Source organism: Thermobia domestica, chromosome 1 (genome assembly GCF_964235325.1).
Source record: "Thermobia domestica chromosome 1, izTheDome1.hap1.1, whole genome shotgun sequence".
Lineage (NCBI taxonomy): Eukaryota > Metazoa > Arthropoda > Insecta > Zygentoma > Lepismatidae > Thermobia > Thermobia domestica.
Window position 1 is genome coordinate 203,255,167 of NC_137454.1, and position 18,129 is coordinate 203,273,295.

At 33.7% G+C, this 18,129-nt stretch overlaps 1 protein-coding gene across 2 annotated transcripts in view; it reads right to left on the bottom strand.

The window, feature by feature from the left end:
- Window positions 1-908: 908 nt before the first annotated feature.
- Noc2 (Nucleolar complex protein 2) overlaps window positions 909-18,129 on the bottom strand; it is a 52,460-nt gene continuing 35,239 nt past the window's right edge. Inside the window, exons 10-13 of one of the 2 annotated variants that reach the window (XM_081768667.1) lie at window positions 16,510-16,725; window positions 9,199-9,456; window positions 6,282-6,394; window positions 909-1,135 (exon numbers count right to left, since the gene is read on the bottom strand). In XM_081768667.1, the coding sequence (XP_081624793.1) occupies window positions 970-1,135; window positions 6,282-6,394; window positions 9,199-9,456; window positions 16,510-16,725 (753 nt within the window). In that variant the 3' untranslated portion in view covers window positions 909-969. The remainder of the gene's footprint in view (window positions 1,136-6,281; window positions 6,395-9,198; window positions 9,457-16,509; window positions 16,726-18,129) is intronic. The other variant, XM_081768657.1, reaches the window with a different exon arrangement.

The following is an 18,129-nucleotide window of genomic DNA, read 5'->3' on the forward strand; positions in this document are numbered from 1 at the left end:
AACGTGGGATCCGAACATGAGCTACCGCCGGGAATCGAACCCAGGTTTCCCATGACAGAGGCGCGACAACTAACTGCTTAGCCACGAGTGAACTCAACGTGCATAATCAATGGTTAAGAAACGGCCAAGTGCCAGAGCATGCCGTCAAACACGGGCGTTTCCATCATATTATGAACCTCTCCAAATGCTGTGATTATGACAGGATAATTCACTACAAGTTCATTCCGGACCATAAAACCATCAATGTTAACCTGTATTTCCAACAACTGAAGCAGATGTATACCATTATATGTTATAAATACCATAGATTGGTGAACAGAAAGCGACTCCTTCTGAAGAAACAACGCAAAAACTTATACAACCAGAATGGCTCGTAAAAGTTCTAGGAACTTGAAGGAATTGAATTAAACGATCACACTCAGCATAGAGTCTGGACCTTGGATTATTACTAGCCCTCATTAATGGGTCACTTCCTGCGTTCGTGATACTTCAACAAGCAAGAGGTGGCAGATTCTGCAATGCAGGAGTTCTCTTTGAAGGATAAAAACTGATAGTGGCCGAAAGGTGGACTCGGACGTACATTATGATGGTGTCTCCCTTGATTGCCAAGCAGCTTTCACTATAACTTAACGCATAAAACAAGTAAATGACCAAAGTTTTGCAATAATTTTGTCTTATCCTTGTACTTGTTGTTTCTCAGCTCTTATGTGTTAATAAAACATAAATAGAGGGAATATCTTAATATGGGTTCTTGAGAAAACTTGGGGAAGAGGGAATAGTAAGGTGAATTTTCGAAGCAGAACCTAAGATCAAGTTTCGGTTCTATCTAGTGTTATTTAAAAATTGATGAATTTTTTCAGTTATTGTCCTTGAATTGACTAATTCCTTGTACAAGTTTTATTATTGAAACATCACATTTTTTATTCTTTTTTATTATTAAAAAATAACATTTACATATTTATTACAGCGTTATTCAAAATCTGCTAAATCCATATCCCGGACTTCGTCTGCGATTTCTTTTGTGTTTTCTTGATGCTTTCTAGGCGAAGATTTTGACCGCTTCGACTTCTTCGGTGTTTGTTTCTTCTCGTCTTCAACTTTTCTTTTCTTCGTTGCTGATCCAGATTTCATCGACCTACGAAAAAACAACGTACATACATCTTGCAACAAAACGTGTTCATTTCTGAAAATAAACTGCAATTTAAATGTATAAAATTATCATCATCTAAACAATTCCTGATCAAAGCTGGAAAAAGTTGACAGTACTCACCAAACAAATACATTTAACAAAAACAGCCGAAACTTTATTTGTCCAGATTTCTAATATTCTGAAAAATCTTAGTCGTTTAGTATCACTAACACGAGTAACTCGGTCTGTATATCCTGTTTACTCTTGAATAGTTGTCCCACAGGCTCCTTTTCTGCTTGTATAAGACAAAAAATATAGTTTACTAAACCTCGAGCAAATCTTCCGTAAACAATTTCGGCAAGTTCAATAGAATCGCAGCATACGTCTTGCTGAGATTTGTTTCCCGAGGCATCTTTGATTACACCAGGCATGTACCGGAACGGTAGTTCAATAAGAACTTCTGAATGGGTTTTGAATGGCCTAGAAATTCAAATTATAACAACTGTTTGTTTAGATGGATCTTCAAAATTTCTGCTAATAAAGTTTCGAAAAACAATGCTTTTTTGGAAATCTTGTCAGAAATAAAAGGAACAAAAAGAAAAAAATAGAATTATACTTAACTGCATTTAAACTATGTATCATTAAGTTCAATCCGTGTATTATATGCCAACAAAGTGTTTGGGTGATACTTATTACCATTAGTTCTTAAACTCATTTACTGCCCCACCATCGAAACAGTAAAATTTTTGCTGATTATGATTGCACAATCAATTTCATGCAATCTAAGTGCTCACAACATGTACGGCTTTTGATATTCTGATATATTTTATCTACATGATCCTATTAAGAAAATTCTTGTCTTATGTCGGAGATCACAGGCAAAAAGTTCAAATTACTTATCGACCGTATAGAGCACATTTTTATAAATCGAATTACTCACTTAGTAAGTGTTTCTTCCAATTTTTTTTCTTCCCTATTTTCCGGATGAATCACTTTGTCACTTTCCTTCAAGGACACACAAAGGTTTAACACCTTTTAACAACGTCTTCTTACATTGCCTAAACTTTTTTTTTTCTTTTTAATTACTGACAGTTGCCTACCTTTCCTGCTGTTGTATTTCTTATTTACAACATATAACATGACGTATTCTTTTAAGTTACAGCATTAACAGAATTTAATAATTCCTTCCTATTTTTATTTGAGTTGCAGGTGTCTTTTTCTGTGGATTGTTTTCAAACAGCATGCCACCGTAACCGCTACACAAACCACTATTCAAATTACTACGAATACTTGTAGCCAGGTAAACTATTTTTCTAATTGGTAAACTTCAAATTTTTATTCATTTAAATTAGGGCATTTCCTTAGACGTCTCTAACCAATAAAAATGGTTAGTTTTTTTCTATATTGGTAACAATACTCTCAATCTCTATCAAGATTTCCTTTGTCGATGAAATAACATTGGACTTATTGTTCTTATGAAATATGCTTCAAAAACATTTCTTTTAATATTTAAGGTAGCATGGTATAAAGCAGTCACAAATTCTGTAAGTCTTCCGTAATTCGTAGATGTTTCGATATAACTGATATAGCTTCTTTGTTTTCCCTGGACTCCATAATGTGTTTCTTATGCCTGTTGTCAAAATTTCTTTTCGTCATACTATAAGATGGAAATTACATGCATAAACAATTTCGAAAATACTGCTTTTCGTACTTTTTTTTTCTTTTTTCATTTATCCTTTATTCAACCTTCTAATATACTGAAAGCATATTGTTTCCACATTTTCGTAGTCGTTGAATTATATCCTATATTAGATCTAAGTTAGTACTTCGATTAAGTTTATCTGTAAGATCTTAAAGAATGTCACCAATCTATAGGCCCTAATATACATATTTATTCAAATAACAGCCTCAACCCACCAAGAATGACATGAAATTTAGTGTACAAAGTACTCACAGCTGAGGACTTTCTATAGACCTTTGATTGGAACTTATTAAATTTCCTATTAATAGTAACATCCAAAAATTAATGGAGATGATTTCCTCTTTCTCGTACATTGACTTAATTTTTGAATCTGTATGTTCCATTTTATTTAATAAAATTGCAGTTGATCACTGTTCTTGTATACCACAAGCAAGTTATCAACATAACGACAATAATATATATATATATAGAAAGAGAGAGAGAGATTTCAATTTAGGATTTATCGATATGCTGGTATCATAATGGTTGATCACTATGTTACCCAGTATCGGAGATAATGGACTGCCCATAGCTAGACCGTCCCTTTGCTAATAGCAACTATTTTCGAATTTGAAGTTCTGTTGAAAATAAGAAATATTTGTGACATTGGGGAAGATAGATAACTATAAGTATAAAAAGAAAAAGTTCGATAAATGTTGAATTACTACGATTGAGTCTCAAGAAGAGTGCAAGAACACGTTGTAAAAAGGACTTAAGCTTTTGTGTGTCCCTACAGAAGAATGACTCAGTGATTCATTCGAAAAATAGGGAAGAAAAAAAACTGGAAGAAACACTATTAGGTTAGTAATTAGGTAGGTTTCTATTCTTTTAGTAGAAAAAAAAAGTTGAATATCTAAACTGAAAGATTGTCCACATCATGGTACTGATCCTCTGGGTTATTTTTTTAGAGCTAAGCGGTTAGCATACGCGCCTTTGGCGTGGGAGACTCGGGTTCAATTCCCGGCGGGAACTCGTGTAGTTCGGATTCCACGTTAATTAGTAGGCCCATGTCTCATATAGACTTGCTGCAGAAAGGGACGTTAAACTCAAAATCAACTATTTTTCTTAGGAGCACTACAATTTCAATGTTTTCATGTCAATTTTAAGACGGAGTTGTGGTTCTCTTGCTGAAAAGTTCTAAGACTCATAAGAGTTTCCTCATCGGCATGTTGAAAAATGCACTGCTCATATTAATTATAAATCCTTCATTTAAACTCACTTCTTTATGGCTTACGAAACAAACAAACAAACAAACAAAAAAAAAAAAAAAAAAAAGCCCTATAGACTTTAAAAAGTTTGCCACGAATGCAACCAATCTCGTGGTTATTGTTGTCACATATCTCCATAACATTCTGCTATATATTATCCATCCACTTTCGCAATCTGCTTAAAGATCTTCATTGCCAATTAATAAATGTTAAAAAGCACGAGAAGTGGTTTGTAGTATCATTATTTCAGGTGAGCCTGTAGTTTGGATTTAGATGAAATTAATACTGACCCAGGAAAAGAAATCTAACGTTCTCTCTTAATCAAGTCCACGTGATACAGATATTTCTTTGATTTCTTCTCTGAGAGAAATGTAAAAGTAATATGAAGAACCATCCAAGATCTAAACGAGTGCTACTTACTCTTCAGCGTATAATCATCACTATGTATTTTATATATGCATTTAAATACAAGTTATTGAACTACCTCAACGTTGAATAGCCTTTAACAATTATACATTAAAAACCAAAAAAATAATTGGGCATCTATTTAGCACTGAAATGGACTCACCTTATAGGTACGAAAATTGTATTTAGTAACAGTAGCTCATAGGAGGGAGAGAAAGAAATAAAGTACATAATACAATATACTGATAATATATAATACAATATAACACAATGATGCGCAGTGCAATGCTCACAGATTTTGACACACGGGTAATACTCTTGAATGTAATTTCTCCAACTTGTCCGAAGTTCAACCAGACCAAATCTAATGTGGGTGTTTCTGGCAGCATTAGAGGGTAGTTGCCAACGAAACACTGCAAACTGAACCCCACTACTCGAAATTTCTTCTAAAGCACGCACATCAAATCCTATATTACCGAATTCAATTGAAAACAGCAGGTTCATCGGTATATACAGCAGAGAAAATTGTTCTTTGGAGCGACAGATTAACATTTTTTCGCTGCGATGAGCATATGTGAATATTTTTCTTACCATATTGGCTACTTTTAGTATGTACAATCTGATCATAATACGCTGGCTGTGAAAATATTATGTGAAGTTTCTTCTCCTCATGGACTATTAGTTGTTTAGAGCACAGTGATGACAAAGGCACATAACAATGTTGATAACCAATGGCTCTCAACACTATGGAGATTTTAGGGTATGCACCCGTGTTACTCACAAGATGAAATGAGTTGAGTTGATTTTGAGTTTAACGTCCCTTTTCAGCAGCGAGGCTATATGAGATGGGACCTGTATAGGGTGATCAGATGTACTGATTTTCGCAGTACAGTACTGTTTTTTAAAGAACTGTCCTCCGTGTTGCAAAGACACCTAGAAAATCGAGAAATGTCCTTCTTTTTTAAAATATCCTACAAAATGTTCAGATATTATTTATTTGCAATTCTTTATTCGAATCACAGGCACTTTTTTTTTTTTTTTTTTTTTTTTTCCAGATGATAAATCGCTGTATTCTTCAATACTCCTCAAAAGATTATTGTTAGGAAAGGAAAACAATCAAAAATAATTATTTTGCAATACTTGTTTTTATTGAGAAGGCCTTGTTAGAGATGCCGGTAAAGTCAGAGAAGATTTCTTATTTCAAGTGAGGAAGTGAATTCAACCACGTTCACGAAAGTATTAGAGTTGTATTGAATTCCTTCAATATTTTTTGCTGAGGAAAAAAATAAATAAAATAAATAAAATAAAATAAAATGAATGATTTACTTAAGGTTAATGTTAAATAAAATAAGAATATGCGTATTGCCAACGCAGTACACTACGATATACATTATACTTGTGTCCTACTTTTTGCTTGTTAGAATCTAGTCATTCTAGACCTGTATTATATACATGTTATAGTACCGCTTACTAGAAAATGGTATGTGCAAAACACAGATTGACGGTTGTACTGGTCTCCTCACCGAACCAAATATTGATCGCTTGCAAGATGAAACGCCCGACCAGGACCAAGATGGTGCGTTGTAAATTAACGATTCTAATAATTTGTGAGATATGTTGGAATATAGAACGTGCAGCCCTTCGTCAAGCTGTGGAAAGTTTATCTCACAGTGGTTGCAGAAGGTATTGGATGCACGAGCTGCTGCTATTGCGGGTCATCTTAAATTGTTAGTACAAAATCCAATTACTTTTTGGTAAATAATGTAATTTGGTGAGAAGATTAAAATACTCAACTTACTTGAAGAATTCAGTGTCGGACTCATCCGACGACGGGAACAATTCAATAGGACCATCTGATATTACTCCTTTCTTTATTTCTTTCTTAATCGTGGGGATGTTGTAGTCATCAACCTAAAAAGAAGCATACTGTCATTGAATCAAAAACACATTAAAAATATACGAGCTCGAATGAAAAATTGCTTTGCTATAACACTAACTCGAAAGATTTATATTGATTGCAAAAATTGACGAGTAGTCTTCATATTCTGCCCAATATATATATATATATATATATATATATAATCTTTGAGTTTTATGTCCCACGGTTATGCCGGTTAGGCTAAAGGAGACGGTGATGATGAATAATGAAAGAAATGGTGGAATGAAGAAAGTGGGAGGAAACGGGAGAACCCCGAGAAAATCCACGCACACGGTGTTTGTCCACCACAAAGTTTACTTGGCGGGGGCTGGGATTGAACCCGGGACCCCAAGCACCAGAGGTGAACGCTCTACCATTGAGTATTTTAAAAAAATCAATTACAATGAATCAATATTTTCATACTAATATACGCAACATCCTTCTTGGAAAATTTCAATCATTAAGCACTGATATTTCAAGTTTCACACTGACGTTGGTCGAATTATAAATATTTTCATAAAAGTCTACTCATCCAAATATCCTACGCAAAAGGAAGTGGGTAATTATTTAATAATGATATAAATGATTTTAAGAACGGCCGAAAGTAAATTGCATTTACTACACACATAAATAGTAGTTATATTCTGTGGCAATAATTTATCACGAATATGATATGAGAAGAGGAAGAGATATAAACCCTATATCACACCACTTTAATGAAATTATATATATATATATAAATATATATACAGGCACGTAGCCAGGATTTCGTGAAATGGGGGGGTCTGTCACATGAAATACTGTGGTCATCACAAAAGGGGATCGATCACTCTAAACTATTTTACTGGAACACATATTGGTTCGTTTAGCCAGGATTTCGTAACGGGGGGGGGGGGGGGGAAGACATAAAATTCTGAAAGCCCAGGAGCTCGATCAATCTAAACTACTTTACTATCAACATATATTGGTTTGTTGGGACAATAAAATGAGGATATGTTGGCAAGTATTTTAATAAACTATGAAGAAATTTCGAGCAAAATAATAATAAAAAAAATTATTGAAAAAATTTTTTGCAATATTTACGTGCTTCTTCTGTTTATTCAAATATAACAATTTCCCTTTCGTTATGACCTCAATTATTATAAAAAGTACATACTGAATACTGTCTTGTAAGCTATCTTCTAATATAAATAAAATAAAGAGTTTTTTTGGGTGTTTGTCTGTCTGTCTGTGTGCGGCCTGGGGACCAGACGAGTGGACCGAGAGTTACCAAATTTTGGTCAGGGGTACCTTGGCCCAGGCCCCAGATGAAGACGAAGAGTTTTTTTCAAATTTCGAAACAGTGGGGTCTCAGGGGGGCGTTTACCGGAACCGGCTTGGGAACCAGACAAATTGACCGAGAGTTACCAAATTTTAGTCACGAATACCGTGGTCAGGCTCCAGACCAGAGTTAGACGTTTTTGTCGAAATTCGAACCACAGGGGTCTCAGGGGAGCGTTTACCGGGACATGTAAAAGTAGTAGAAAATGACCGATATTTATTTATTTATTTAACAATCACCAGATACAGCTCAGAGGCCATTTTACATTGGATATCCAACAACATTAACAATGGAAAGAATTTGGGAAGGTATCGGCCAGGGTCTGTTTAGTAGGTGCCATCCCGGCATTTGCCTGGTAGGACTGAGGGAAACCCTGGAAAACCTGTCAGGATGGTAGGCAGCGGGATTCGAAGCCACGACCTCCCGAATGCGAAGCCAGCGCTCTACTACTTGAGCTATTAGTGTCGAATTCATATTTTCGCGGTCGCTGAACTGAAGGGTGAAACTCCAGTCGTATTAACTTCCAAATTCACGCGATTCGGCTCCGGGCCGGGGGTCACCGTTGGGGGGGGGGGGGGGGGGAGATACCAAGACATATAAAAGTAATCCAAAATGACCGATATTAGTGTCAAATCCATAGTTTTCGCGGTCGCTGAAATCAATGGTGATACTTCCATTAGCGATGATTTGCAAGTATGCGGGCCGGGAGTCAGCAGATACCGAGACATGTAAAAAATAGCCCAAAATGACCGATATTAGTATCAAATCCATAGTTTTCGCGATCGCTGAGATCAATGATGATACTCCCACAGGCGTTTACTTCCAAATACAGCCCCTGTGCGAAGCATGTGTATATTCAACTAGTTTTACAGTATATGCGTTCCTCTCTCTGTTGAATCAAATGCTGACAGAACTTCGTTTATCTAGTTGTTTGTTAATTGTTGTTATTTTCACAGTTGAGAAAGACTGAAGAAGAGTATACAGTATCCGAAAATACTGGTTGATACTGATGCTAGAAGTATTGAGTCTAGACTGAAAATATGGCTAAGAAGCATCTTACTGTCAAAACATATAAAATACTGTATAAGTGTATATAAAATTTCAATTGTATAAAATTTTGCATTATTAGGATTGATTCATTAATTTTAATGCTATTTAACGAATGATAAAATTAATCCAACAATGGAGAATGCGAAAAAAAAAAAGCGCATAAGCAATTCCTGAAAGTGTCAATAAATAGAAATACCACAAGACTATGAATACCTATGATGTACATTTAATAACAACCCCACACGAAAAACCTAATGATTCGCAACCTTACCTAGAATTTGAAAATCGACATATAAATTATTATCTTGGTCCTCAATGTAGTTAATTTTCTTTCGTTTATATATATATCCTTCATAAATCTTTAAATTTAAATGAAATTTGACAAATACCCTGCTGAGATACATTGCATCATAATAATCATGTTACCTTATTATTCTGAGCAAGTTGTTTTTCTAGTTGCTTGACATAAAGCTTGTTCCAGCTCTTGTAGAACTTCTCCATTGGAGTTCCTTTTAATTTCACATTAATCTCCCATGCTTCAACAGCTTTCAAGTCGCTCAGCGGAAAATTAATATTCTTGCGTTCCTCTTCAATGAACTTACTATTTTCTTCTACTTTATCTAACACCTGCTTGATCTTCTTGCAGTAACTGGCAATTTTACAAGTTTTCAAAAACTTTTTCAGCTGAAAATTAAAATAAGCATATTATTATTATTATTATTATTATTATTTTGCTAAAGTATGTTTTATCAAAATGATGTAATGAAGATTTTTTTATCAGACACAAATCAAACTTTGTCTTCTTCTATGCATAATTAGGTATACAAATAATAAAAAGAAAAAAAAAAGTTGCATATTTATCTTCAATTAAGAGTAAAAATAATTAAATCTAAAACTAATTATTGAAACACACTATAATTATTAAAATGGTTACGCATCATTTCTGTCACCCATTGAAAGCGATCTCACTGTGACTTAAAAATCAAAACTGTTTTAAAACCATTCTTCTAAACAACAATAAAATGCCGATTATTCTGTGAAAAAAAAAGCAAAAACATTTTCTCCTTTTTTGTCCTACAGTATTTATAAAAAAAAACAGTAAAGAACATAGTAGCGCAGCAATCTAGACATTTCATTTACATTTGAAGGGTAAGGGAAAAAAAGAAGGAATGTCACAAAACTGCATTTTCGAGAAAACATCGTTTTAGTATTGAAAACCTCGTAAAAAGAATAGGGTTAGCTAAATCTTTTGCCCCGTTTTACATGGACATTTCTACATTTTCGCATGCGTGGCATATACAGTCAAATAGTACCAAGAGTCACCAACAGATAGGCAAAGCACCCGAAAAAGCTCATACATGGACATTCCTTGTTTTTTCCCCTTACCCTTCATTTAGAATATTATACGATTTTACACGAATTCATTTAATCGCAGTTCCTAAAAACAGCGAATGTTATTGAGACATTCTATATTTTCCCCTCAGTTCCAATAAGCTAATACCTTTTTATATTCTCCATATGCGGATAACCTGGTCTCAAATATCAAGCGAAATATTTATAGCTATTAAGTAAGCTGTGAATATCGAAATACTTATTAAAAGCTTCAAACTATAATACTTAGATTTCTCCATCTACTTTGACTTACTATAATTATTACTAATAAATACGCATATTTTTTTTTTCTTTTCGATGTTGCATATTCCGCGATTACGATCTCTTCATGTTAATTACAATATCATATCTTTCTACTCAATTTAAATTATTATAATAATTAATTTAAAATTATTATTATTATGCAATTAATAATTTGTAAAATTGAATTTCAATCCAATTAAAAATACGGAAGTTTTTCAATCATTATACTAATGTATACAGTCAGTTAAAAAAAAAAAAAAAAAAAAAAAAGCACCACTCAGAGCAACCAGAAGGGTTTCATTATATTTACTACTTAAATAAGCCATTCCGTGATATGCTGGTATCTACCTAGTGTTTACAACAACCTTTAAGTTTGGGGAAGATTAGAGCAGTATTTTGCGTTACAGTAGTTCAGATGTTCTCCGTTTGATGTCTCTGTAGTCAATATGAGTTTGGTTGAAACTTAGAATACTTGTTTTGTTTGCTTTTCTGGAGCGGTGTAAAGTGAAAATTTTACTGAAAATTATGTATTATTGAATGTTCTTTGTTTAAGTTCTAAACGGAAGTGCTTCACGTATACTATAAGACGCTGAAGAATCTCATTATTCCCTAGAAACTCGAAATATGAGAAAAATGTGTGACATAAGCCTTTGTAAACAAAGACAAATTCTGACACTGCGAAGTGAGGGCTACTCAAATAGACAAATCGCCAAAATTCTAGGTATACATCATACTATCTTTGGTAGAATAATACAGAAGCAAGGATAGCATGGTATATCTTCTGAATGAGAACAGTATGGCAGAAAATGAAACCAGCTGCGAGATTGGATCGAAAGGTTTGTCGCTTGGCTGTATCAGACAGAATTTCCAGGGCTATGAAATGCAGCGATTATTTATTCTAACGCAGGTTACAACATAAGCTGGATGACTGTTGTCAGACGATTTAATGAAAAAGGGTTACATAAGAAAACCCTATGAAAGAACCCACTTTTAACTAATAAACATGTAAACGCTAGGAGAGAGTTCGTGAGTAGACACGGTGCATGGAGTGATGAACAGTGGTGGCACTTAATTTTATTGGATGAGGAGAAGTTTATGATTGTTGGAAATGACAGTGGAATGAAATTTTAGATGAGGAAAGGAGAAAATGTGAAGCCGAAGTATGTTTCCAAAAGAAGGAAATTTGATGAAAGTGTCATGTTGTGCGGATGCTTTACTTCAAATGGAGTGGGATGAATTAAAATCTGGAATAAACAAGTTAATGCTGCATATTACATTGACATCCTGAACCGAAAGTTACTACAACCATCTGTTGACTATTTCCCAGAACCTAATTCGAGTTGATTTATTTTCCAAGACGACAATGCGCCGTGTCACAGAGCACGGAGTGTAGCGGACTGGTTTCAAAGTATGAATTTCCAAAGATTATCGTGGCCACCAAATTCTCCGGATATGAATCCTACATAGATTATGTGGCATATTATGTCACAAAAAGGACATGGGAAGATATATCAGTCTAGGAGACAAATCACTGAGGAACTGATTCGAATCTGGCACCTTGAACTGGATATTACATTAAGTGAAACACTTGTGAACATCATATCCCGTTGGTTTGCAGCATTAAGAGCTGCCCGTGGAGTTGTAACAAAAGACTGAAGTGTAATAAAGCTTGTGGTGTAAACAATTTTCTATTTTCATTTACTTTCAATGATTTACCTACCGTTTAGCGATAAACTTTGCACAAAAAGTGTGATGATAAAAAATATGCATTAAATTTAGTTTTTGGATTATAAGGTCCCTTGATGTATAAAACTCAGTTTTTCAATAATGCTCATATATGTACTATAGTAGCACAACCTAAACATAAGAGAACTATTAGAAGATCAGTTGAACAGTGTGTGACCAACGAGGTGTATAAAATAGGGCTGGAACTAACAATATAACAGTTTTTCCAAAGTGGTGCTATTTATTTATTTTATTTTTTATTTTTTTATTTTTTATTTATTTATTTATTTATTTATTTATTTATTTTTTTTTTTTTGTGACAGACTGTATGTTATGCATATTACTATTCTGTTAGCAAATTTCATTTATCACTCACTACATACAGACAAAAGTAAGCAAGATTTCTTACATTCGTAATTTACGTTCTTATCAGGATGATTACTAGCCTATTAATGCGACCATAGTTTTGGATTCCAAATTTTCTTCTTGCACCTTGTGTCGCTCATCATTTTTATAATCGACATTTCAGCAAGGAATTCATACATCTTTTAATTTTTTATTCTGACTAGTTGCCAGACGCTACTATCAAGATCTTATTTAAAGACTTTATCTAGTTCTCTTAAAACCTTCATGACAAGCGCGTGCACATTCGGCAAAAGTGTGATCGTATTGAAACGGATAATTCAGATTTTGAAAAATTAAAGAAAATTATGGAAGTAAAGCTGATGTAACTGTTGACATAAATCCTTCCCAAATTACTTGTTTCTAATTTGCAGTGACATCTGTAGATGTGGAAAGATCATTTTCTCATCTAAAGCAAATTCTTTCTGACAGAAGAAAAAGGCTTTCGTTTGAAAATTTTAAGAAGTTGTTGATAGTTTCACGAAACAAAAATATGAGCTATATGGGATAGCTTTCGTAAGCGAAGATAAACTACCAATGTAACACTTAGCATTTCTTGTGTTAAATGTTTTCTAAACTTCTAATGGAACTGGTGTGAATAACGTGTGATAGTATTTTTGATTAATCAATTTATTTCACTGTTACTACTGAAGAACGATGAATGGATCGTTAGATTTTGTCCCTTATGGGTTGCACAATTTGCAAGTTTCCAAAAATTTTAAATTCTAAATACTAACTACAAAATTAAACATTTTATTTCTTAGGATCCATATTTTTTATTCGATTAGTAAACCAATTATAGGCTATTATAGTTTTTTTTAAATATTTTAGTACCTATTTTTTTTCAAAAGCCCTTGTTTGTTTTATTATTTTATCTGCTACTTTAGGATTTTTATTCGATAATTTTGACAGTCATTTTGAGCTTCTTATTTTGCCATTAATTACGGAGCCTATTCATTAGGTGCTTGGCCCAATTTTTCGTTCGTAGTCCAGCTTCTTTTAGACTAGGCCACGAAAAAGAATTTCTAGCTACTAAAGTCTAAACATGATAGATATGATAAACGGTAGGATTCATCTTCTAACTTGAGGATCTTTTTCTTTACTACAGAACAGAAAAAATTAATTGAAAAATCTTTACGACTTAAGTCCTCGAGCTCTACTTCTCAAGAGTAAGACTTACAACACACCAACCAAGAGGTTGTTCTTGAAACTTGACGTTGTGGGGACTCGAACTCAAAATATTTGAGTTCTAAATATAAAAGTAACAAGAAATTGGTCTCCACTGAAAACTAGAATTTCACAGAAGAGCTAAAAAAATTCTCCTTCAAAATTTCTTGATATCCAATTCTCTTACATGGCCTAAGATATAAATACACTCTCTAAATTATTCCTATGTAAAATCTCTACATAAATAAAACCTAATTCATTGGGGTAATTTCTTTCTTATTCTTACCCCTAAGCAGTCTACAGCATTCTACATGAACTCCAAAAACTCAGAATCATTTATATTCTAAGAAAAAGCAAACGTAAATTAGCTAGGGATCCTAACATAAATTTAATAATACACTCCCTTACTATGGGCATTAATACATTTCAGAGACCGAAAAACTAAGTACTCTACGAGTCTACACTCAGGTTCGAGAGATTCAATGAGGACAGACTCTCTCTCATTGAAGAGTTAGTAATAAGACTTCGCTGTTTTTATACTCTTCCAAAAATGAGGCTACCAGCAGCTCTCAACAAAGCGCTATATGAAAACTCCATATAGAAAAAACAAAGGAGATTTTCCCAAACTGAAAATCCTCCTCTTCCCTTTACTGAGAGAATAGACTGGCTAATTCTATTCTCTGGAAATCAGTGTTGCAAACCTAACAAATTTAAAAGAAGAAAGATGGATATCTTCAATTATTCCAATTATAAGTGAAATCTCTAAATGAATACACATGGAGTTAAACACAAATAATAACAAATACACTTGACCTATATAAAATTATACTAGAAATAAATAGTATCTTGGCTTGGAGATATTAACTAAATAACTCTTATACTAATTTACATATAGAAATATATGTCTATATTTAATTAGGTACGAATACAGAATATTTACCATATAAAATAATAAGAACAGAAATTCGGTCAAACTGACCACTAGCAACGGTTGGTTTTATTTGTGATATATCAGGTTGTCTAAAAAGGCCGGAACAGTCGTGATGCCCAATGTCCTTCTAATCTCATCAAACGCACAGCATAATCTTTTTGGCATCAGTGTGGGGCTTTGCCACAGACTGTGGAGATTATCTTCAATTTGCCCACAATCTTTTTCGCACATTGTTATCTACGTTATCGACTTTTCGTCACTCGTGATAACACAAATAGCTCGAGTTCATTACGTTTCGGTACAGATTCATAGATAAAAATTCAATCAAAAATGTTTTTGAGTCAGATCATATGGCACCCAAACGTTGAGCTTCATTTTGTAGCCAAATTTCCTCAAATGACTTAATACTGTTTGGTGATGGATGTTTAGGTGATTGGCGGTATTATGACTGCGTACATGCCGATTCTGCTGTGATTGATCGCCCACTGCGAGGAATATCTTGGACTTCGAAATTTTCAGAACACAAGCGACAGAACTAGTGGTTTTGATAACGTATCTTTCCAACAAATAGCACAAATTTGTTCATGAGCATGCGTAGCATTTACGTCTTTATCGAAATAAAATTGCAGAATGTAGCGCAGTTTTGCAAAAAGTGCACTCATCTTCCCGACGCAATACCTTACGTCTGATTATAAGAATTCCAGCACTTTTTGCACAACTACTAGCTTCAACCGTCAGCTGTTAAATGAAGTTAGGCTTGACCCTCTGCGACTCATGTATCCTGAGATTTGAAATACTATCATCATCTAGTGCGCAAAAGGCTAAATACTTTTTAGACGAGCTGAATAGTAATGTATCATATTTATTTTAAATATTATTCATTGTTATACAATCTTTACTCAGGTCGGCAGGTCATGTAGCCAGAATGGAAGGAAGTAGGAGCTTTCAAAATTTTAACTAGAAATCCAATTGGAAAAAGATCCTTAGGAAGATCTAAGCGCAGATGGGAAGACAATCCCATACTAATAGGAGGCTGAAGACTAAACCCTACATTATTGTTAGCTTTCGAAACATTATTATAATTATCAATAGGGATGTAAAAACAATTTAGAGGTTCCCAAATAATTTCTCAATTATGGCTTCGAATACCATTCACGGATTCTTATGTTCATTTGGTAACGGAAGTTGTCCCTTAGAGATAGAAATAATTCCTCTATTTATTTATTTATTTATTTATTAAAAAAAACTTTTACAAAGAAGCATACTCATAAAATAAATGAATTAATGTTTGCAGAAAAGACCTAAGTCACATTTTTCTGAAATTTCGTTTATGAACTTTTCCATTTCTCTAGGATTATACACAACTTTGTGTATAGGGAGGGAAGTGTAGAAGGTGTTACAAAGGTGTAAACACAACAATGAACTATACGTTGAGCGCAAAAACAGTCCGCAGTAATTGATTTAAACAGTTTTCCTTTATTATCTCTAAGCTCCTTTTCCAAATTAATTCTCAAATGTTCTCACGAACTCAATTGATGACTCGCCTGTTACCAACTCAAGTGATGACTCGCCTGTTACCATATATATTTAAAATCGAATATTTTTGGAAATATATATGTTTCACTTCTCAAAGCTTCATTTGTAATATGAAAAGAACTGGCTGTTTCACAATCTCCAGTTACATGGTTATATTTGACATTAACCGATACCGGCTTTTCTCTTATTCATTAGGTTCTCCTATGCTGAAAGACCAGATAAAATGGGTGAACAAATTAACCACTGAGTGAAATTATTAAAATTTTTCTAACTGCGAAAAGGAAATAATTTTTAATACTAATGGAACTTGTTAATATTAACATTATTAGTCAATACTTTACCTGGATAACTGCAGGTACAACGATGTCAGGAAAGCCGATACTATGTGCCTGGACGGAGAAATACTGCATCAACAATTCATGGATCTTTTCCATAACAGCGTCCTTAAATCCTGTTTCTTGAAGCTGGGATTTGGATAACCTTAAAATGCAGGTAAAATCTATTGGTTTCATTGACAGTTTTGGAGATTTCTTGTTGAAGTCAAACGAATTCAATATCTAAAAGAGAAAGAATGCTGTCAATTAATAATAATAATAATAATAATAATAATAATAACCCGAAAATGCTTAATTTAGGTAATTTCCCTTTTTTTTAAAAGGCTAAGCCTTGCCTTCGCAGCCACAACTTCCTATCGTAAGCAGACACTACAAGCGAAAAAACTGACGGTTCAAAATGAATGCACACATAATCGAAAATAAACCCAAATTAGGAGAAAACTTATCCATCGAATTTATTTTACTTAAATTATTTGGTGAGAGTGAACTGTGAATCTCATTGGAGGTTCAAAATTAATGCCAAAAATCCAGTACATCATACATGAATCCCTGAAGTTAAGATGATGAAACTGAATATAAATTCCTCATTAAAAAGGAGTAGGAACATGTTCCAGCGTATTCGAAAATTCAGTTTTAAAGGGGGAAAGAAGCAATTTGTATAGGTTTTTTCCATACTTAAATCGACGTTGTCTGTCATTGTCACCTGAAAACAGATGAACCATCTGAAAAGTTTACTGTATTGTACACAAACTCATTTTTAAAATGTTGAAACCCCAAGTTTTCTGTGCTAAATACGTTAGAATTGAGATTATTATGAAGTAAAATAGTATTAATAACAATGAGGGGGAGAAGACTGTCTATGTTCATATCTGAGAGTGTCCGTGAGATAGAGGAATATGTTCCTAATAATAATATCTGTCCGTATTATGGAGGTTTAACTGTGTAAGCTATTTTAAGTGTATATATATATATATATACACAGCGATATTTTGATCATTCTACACTGAAGAAATCGCTATGACGAAATTTTCTTCAGGCGAGGTTCTGGCCAGGGGAGATCTCGTCGCGCGAGGTTTTGGACGGTGAGATTTTGGTCATGCAAGGTTGTGACTGAGAGAAATTATTCAGTAAGCATACTTCTAATATTTTGGTTAGTTCGTAAATTTCTAGGCCATTCAGTTTATTCAATCTGAGCCATTTCTAGAAACATGAAATGGCTAAATTTATAGGAATGGATGTAAACATTTCAACTATGTCTATTGAAGATAGTCCGTCCGTCTTAACTAAAGAACATACAGCTTCTTTACTTCTGAATTACTGTTAACCACGTATTTGAATTTAGTTGTTTTTTGTGACAAATGTTGTCCTATTTATTGAGCCGATTTGTGCGCTGGATGAAACCTTCCTGAGATGATGGGTCGTATGGGTATATCTTTTTATGTATCTTGGGTATCCCATAATCACTGAGGCATCAATTTTTATTTATTTATTTATTTATTTTGGCCTTATTTTCGTCTAAAAGCTATGATTACAAAAGAAGTTTTGTTCACTTTCCTAATTATGTCTGGTAAGGGATTAGTATTCACCTTCATGTTATTTTTATATATAACTAGCACTTTTTCTTTA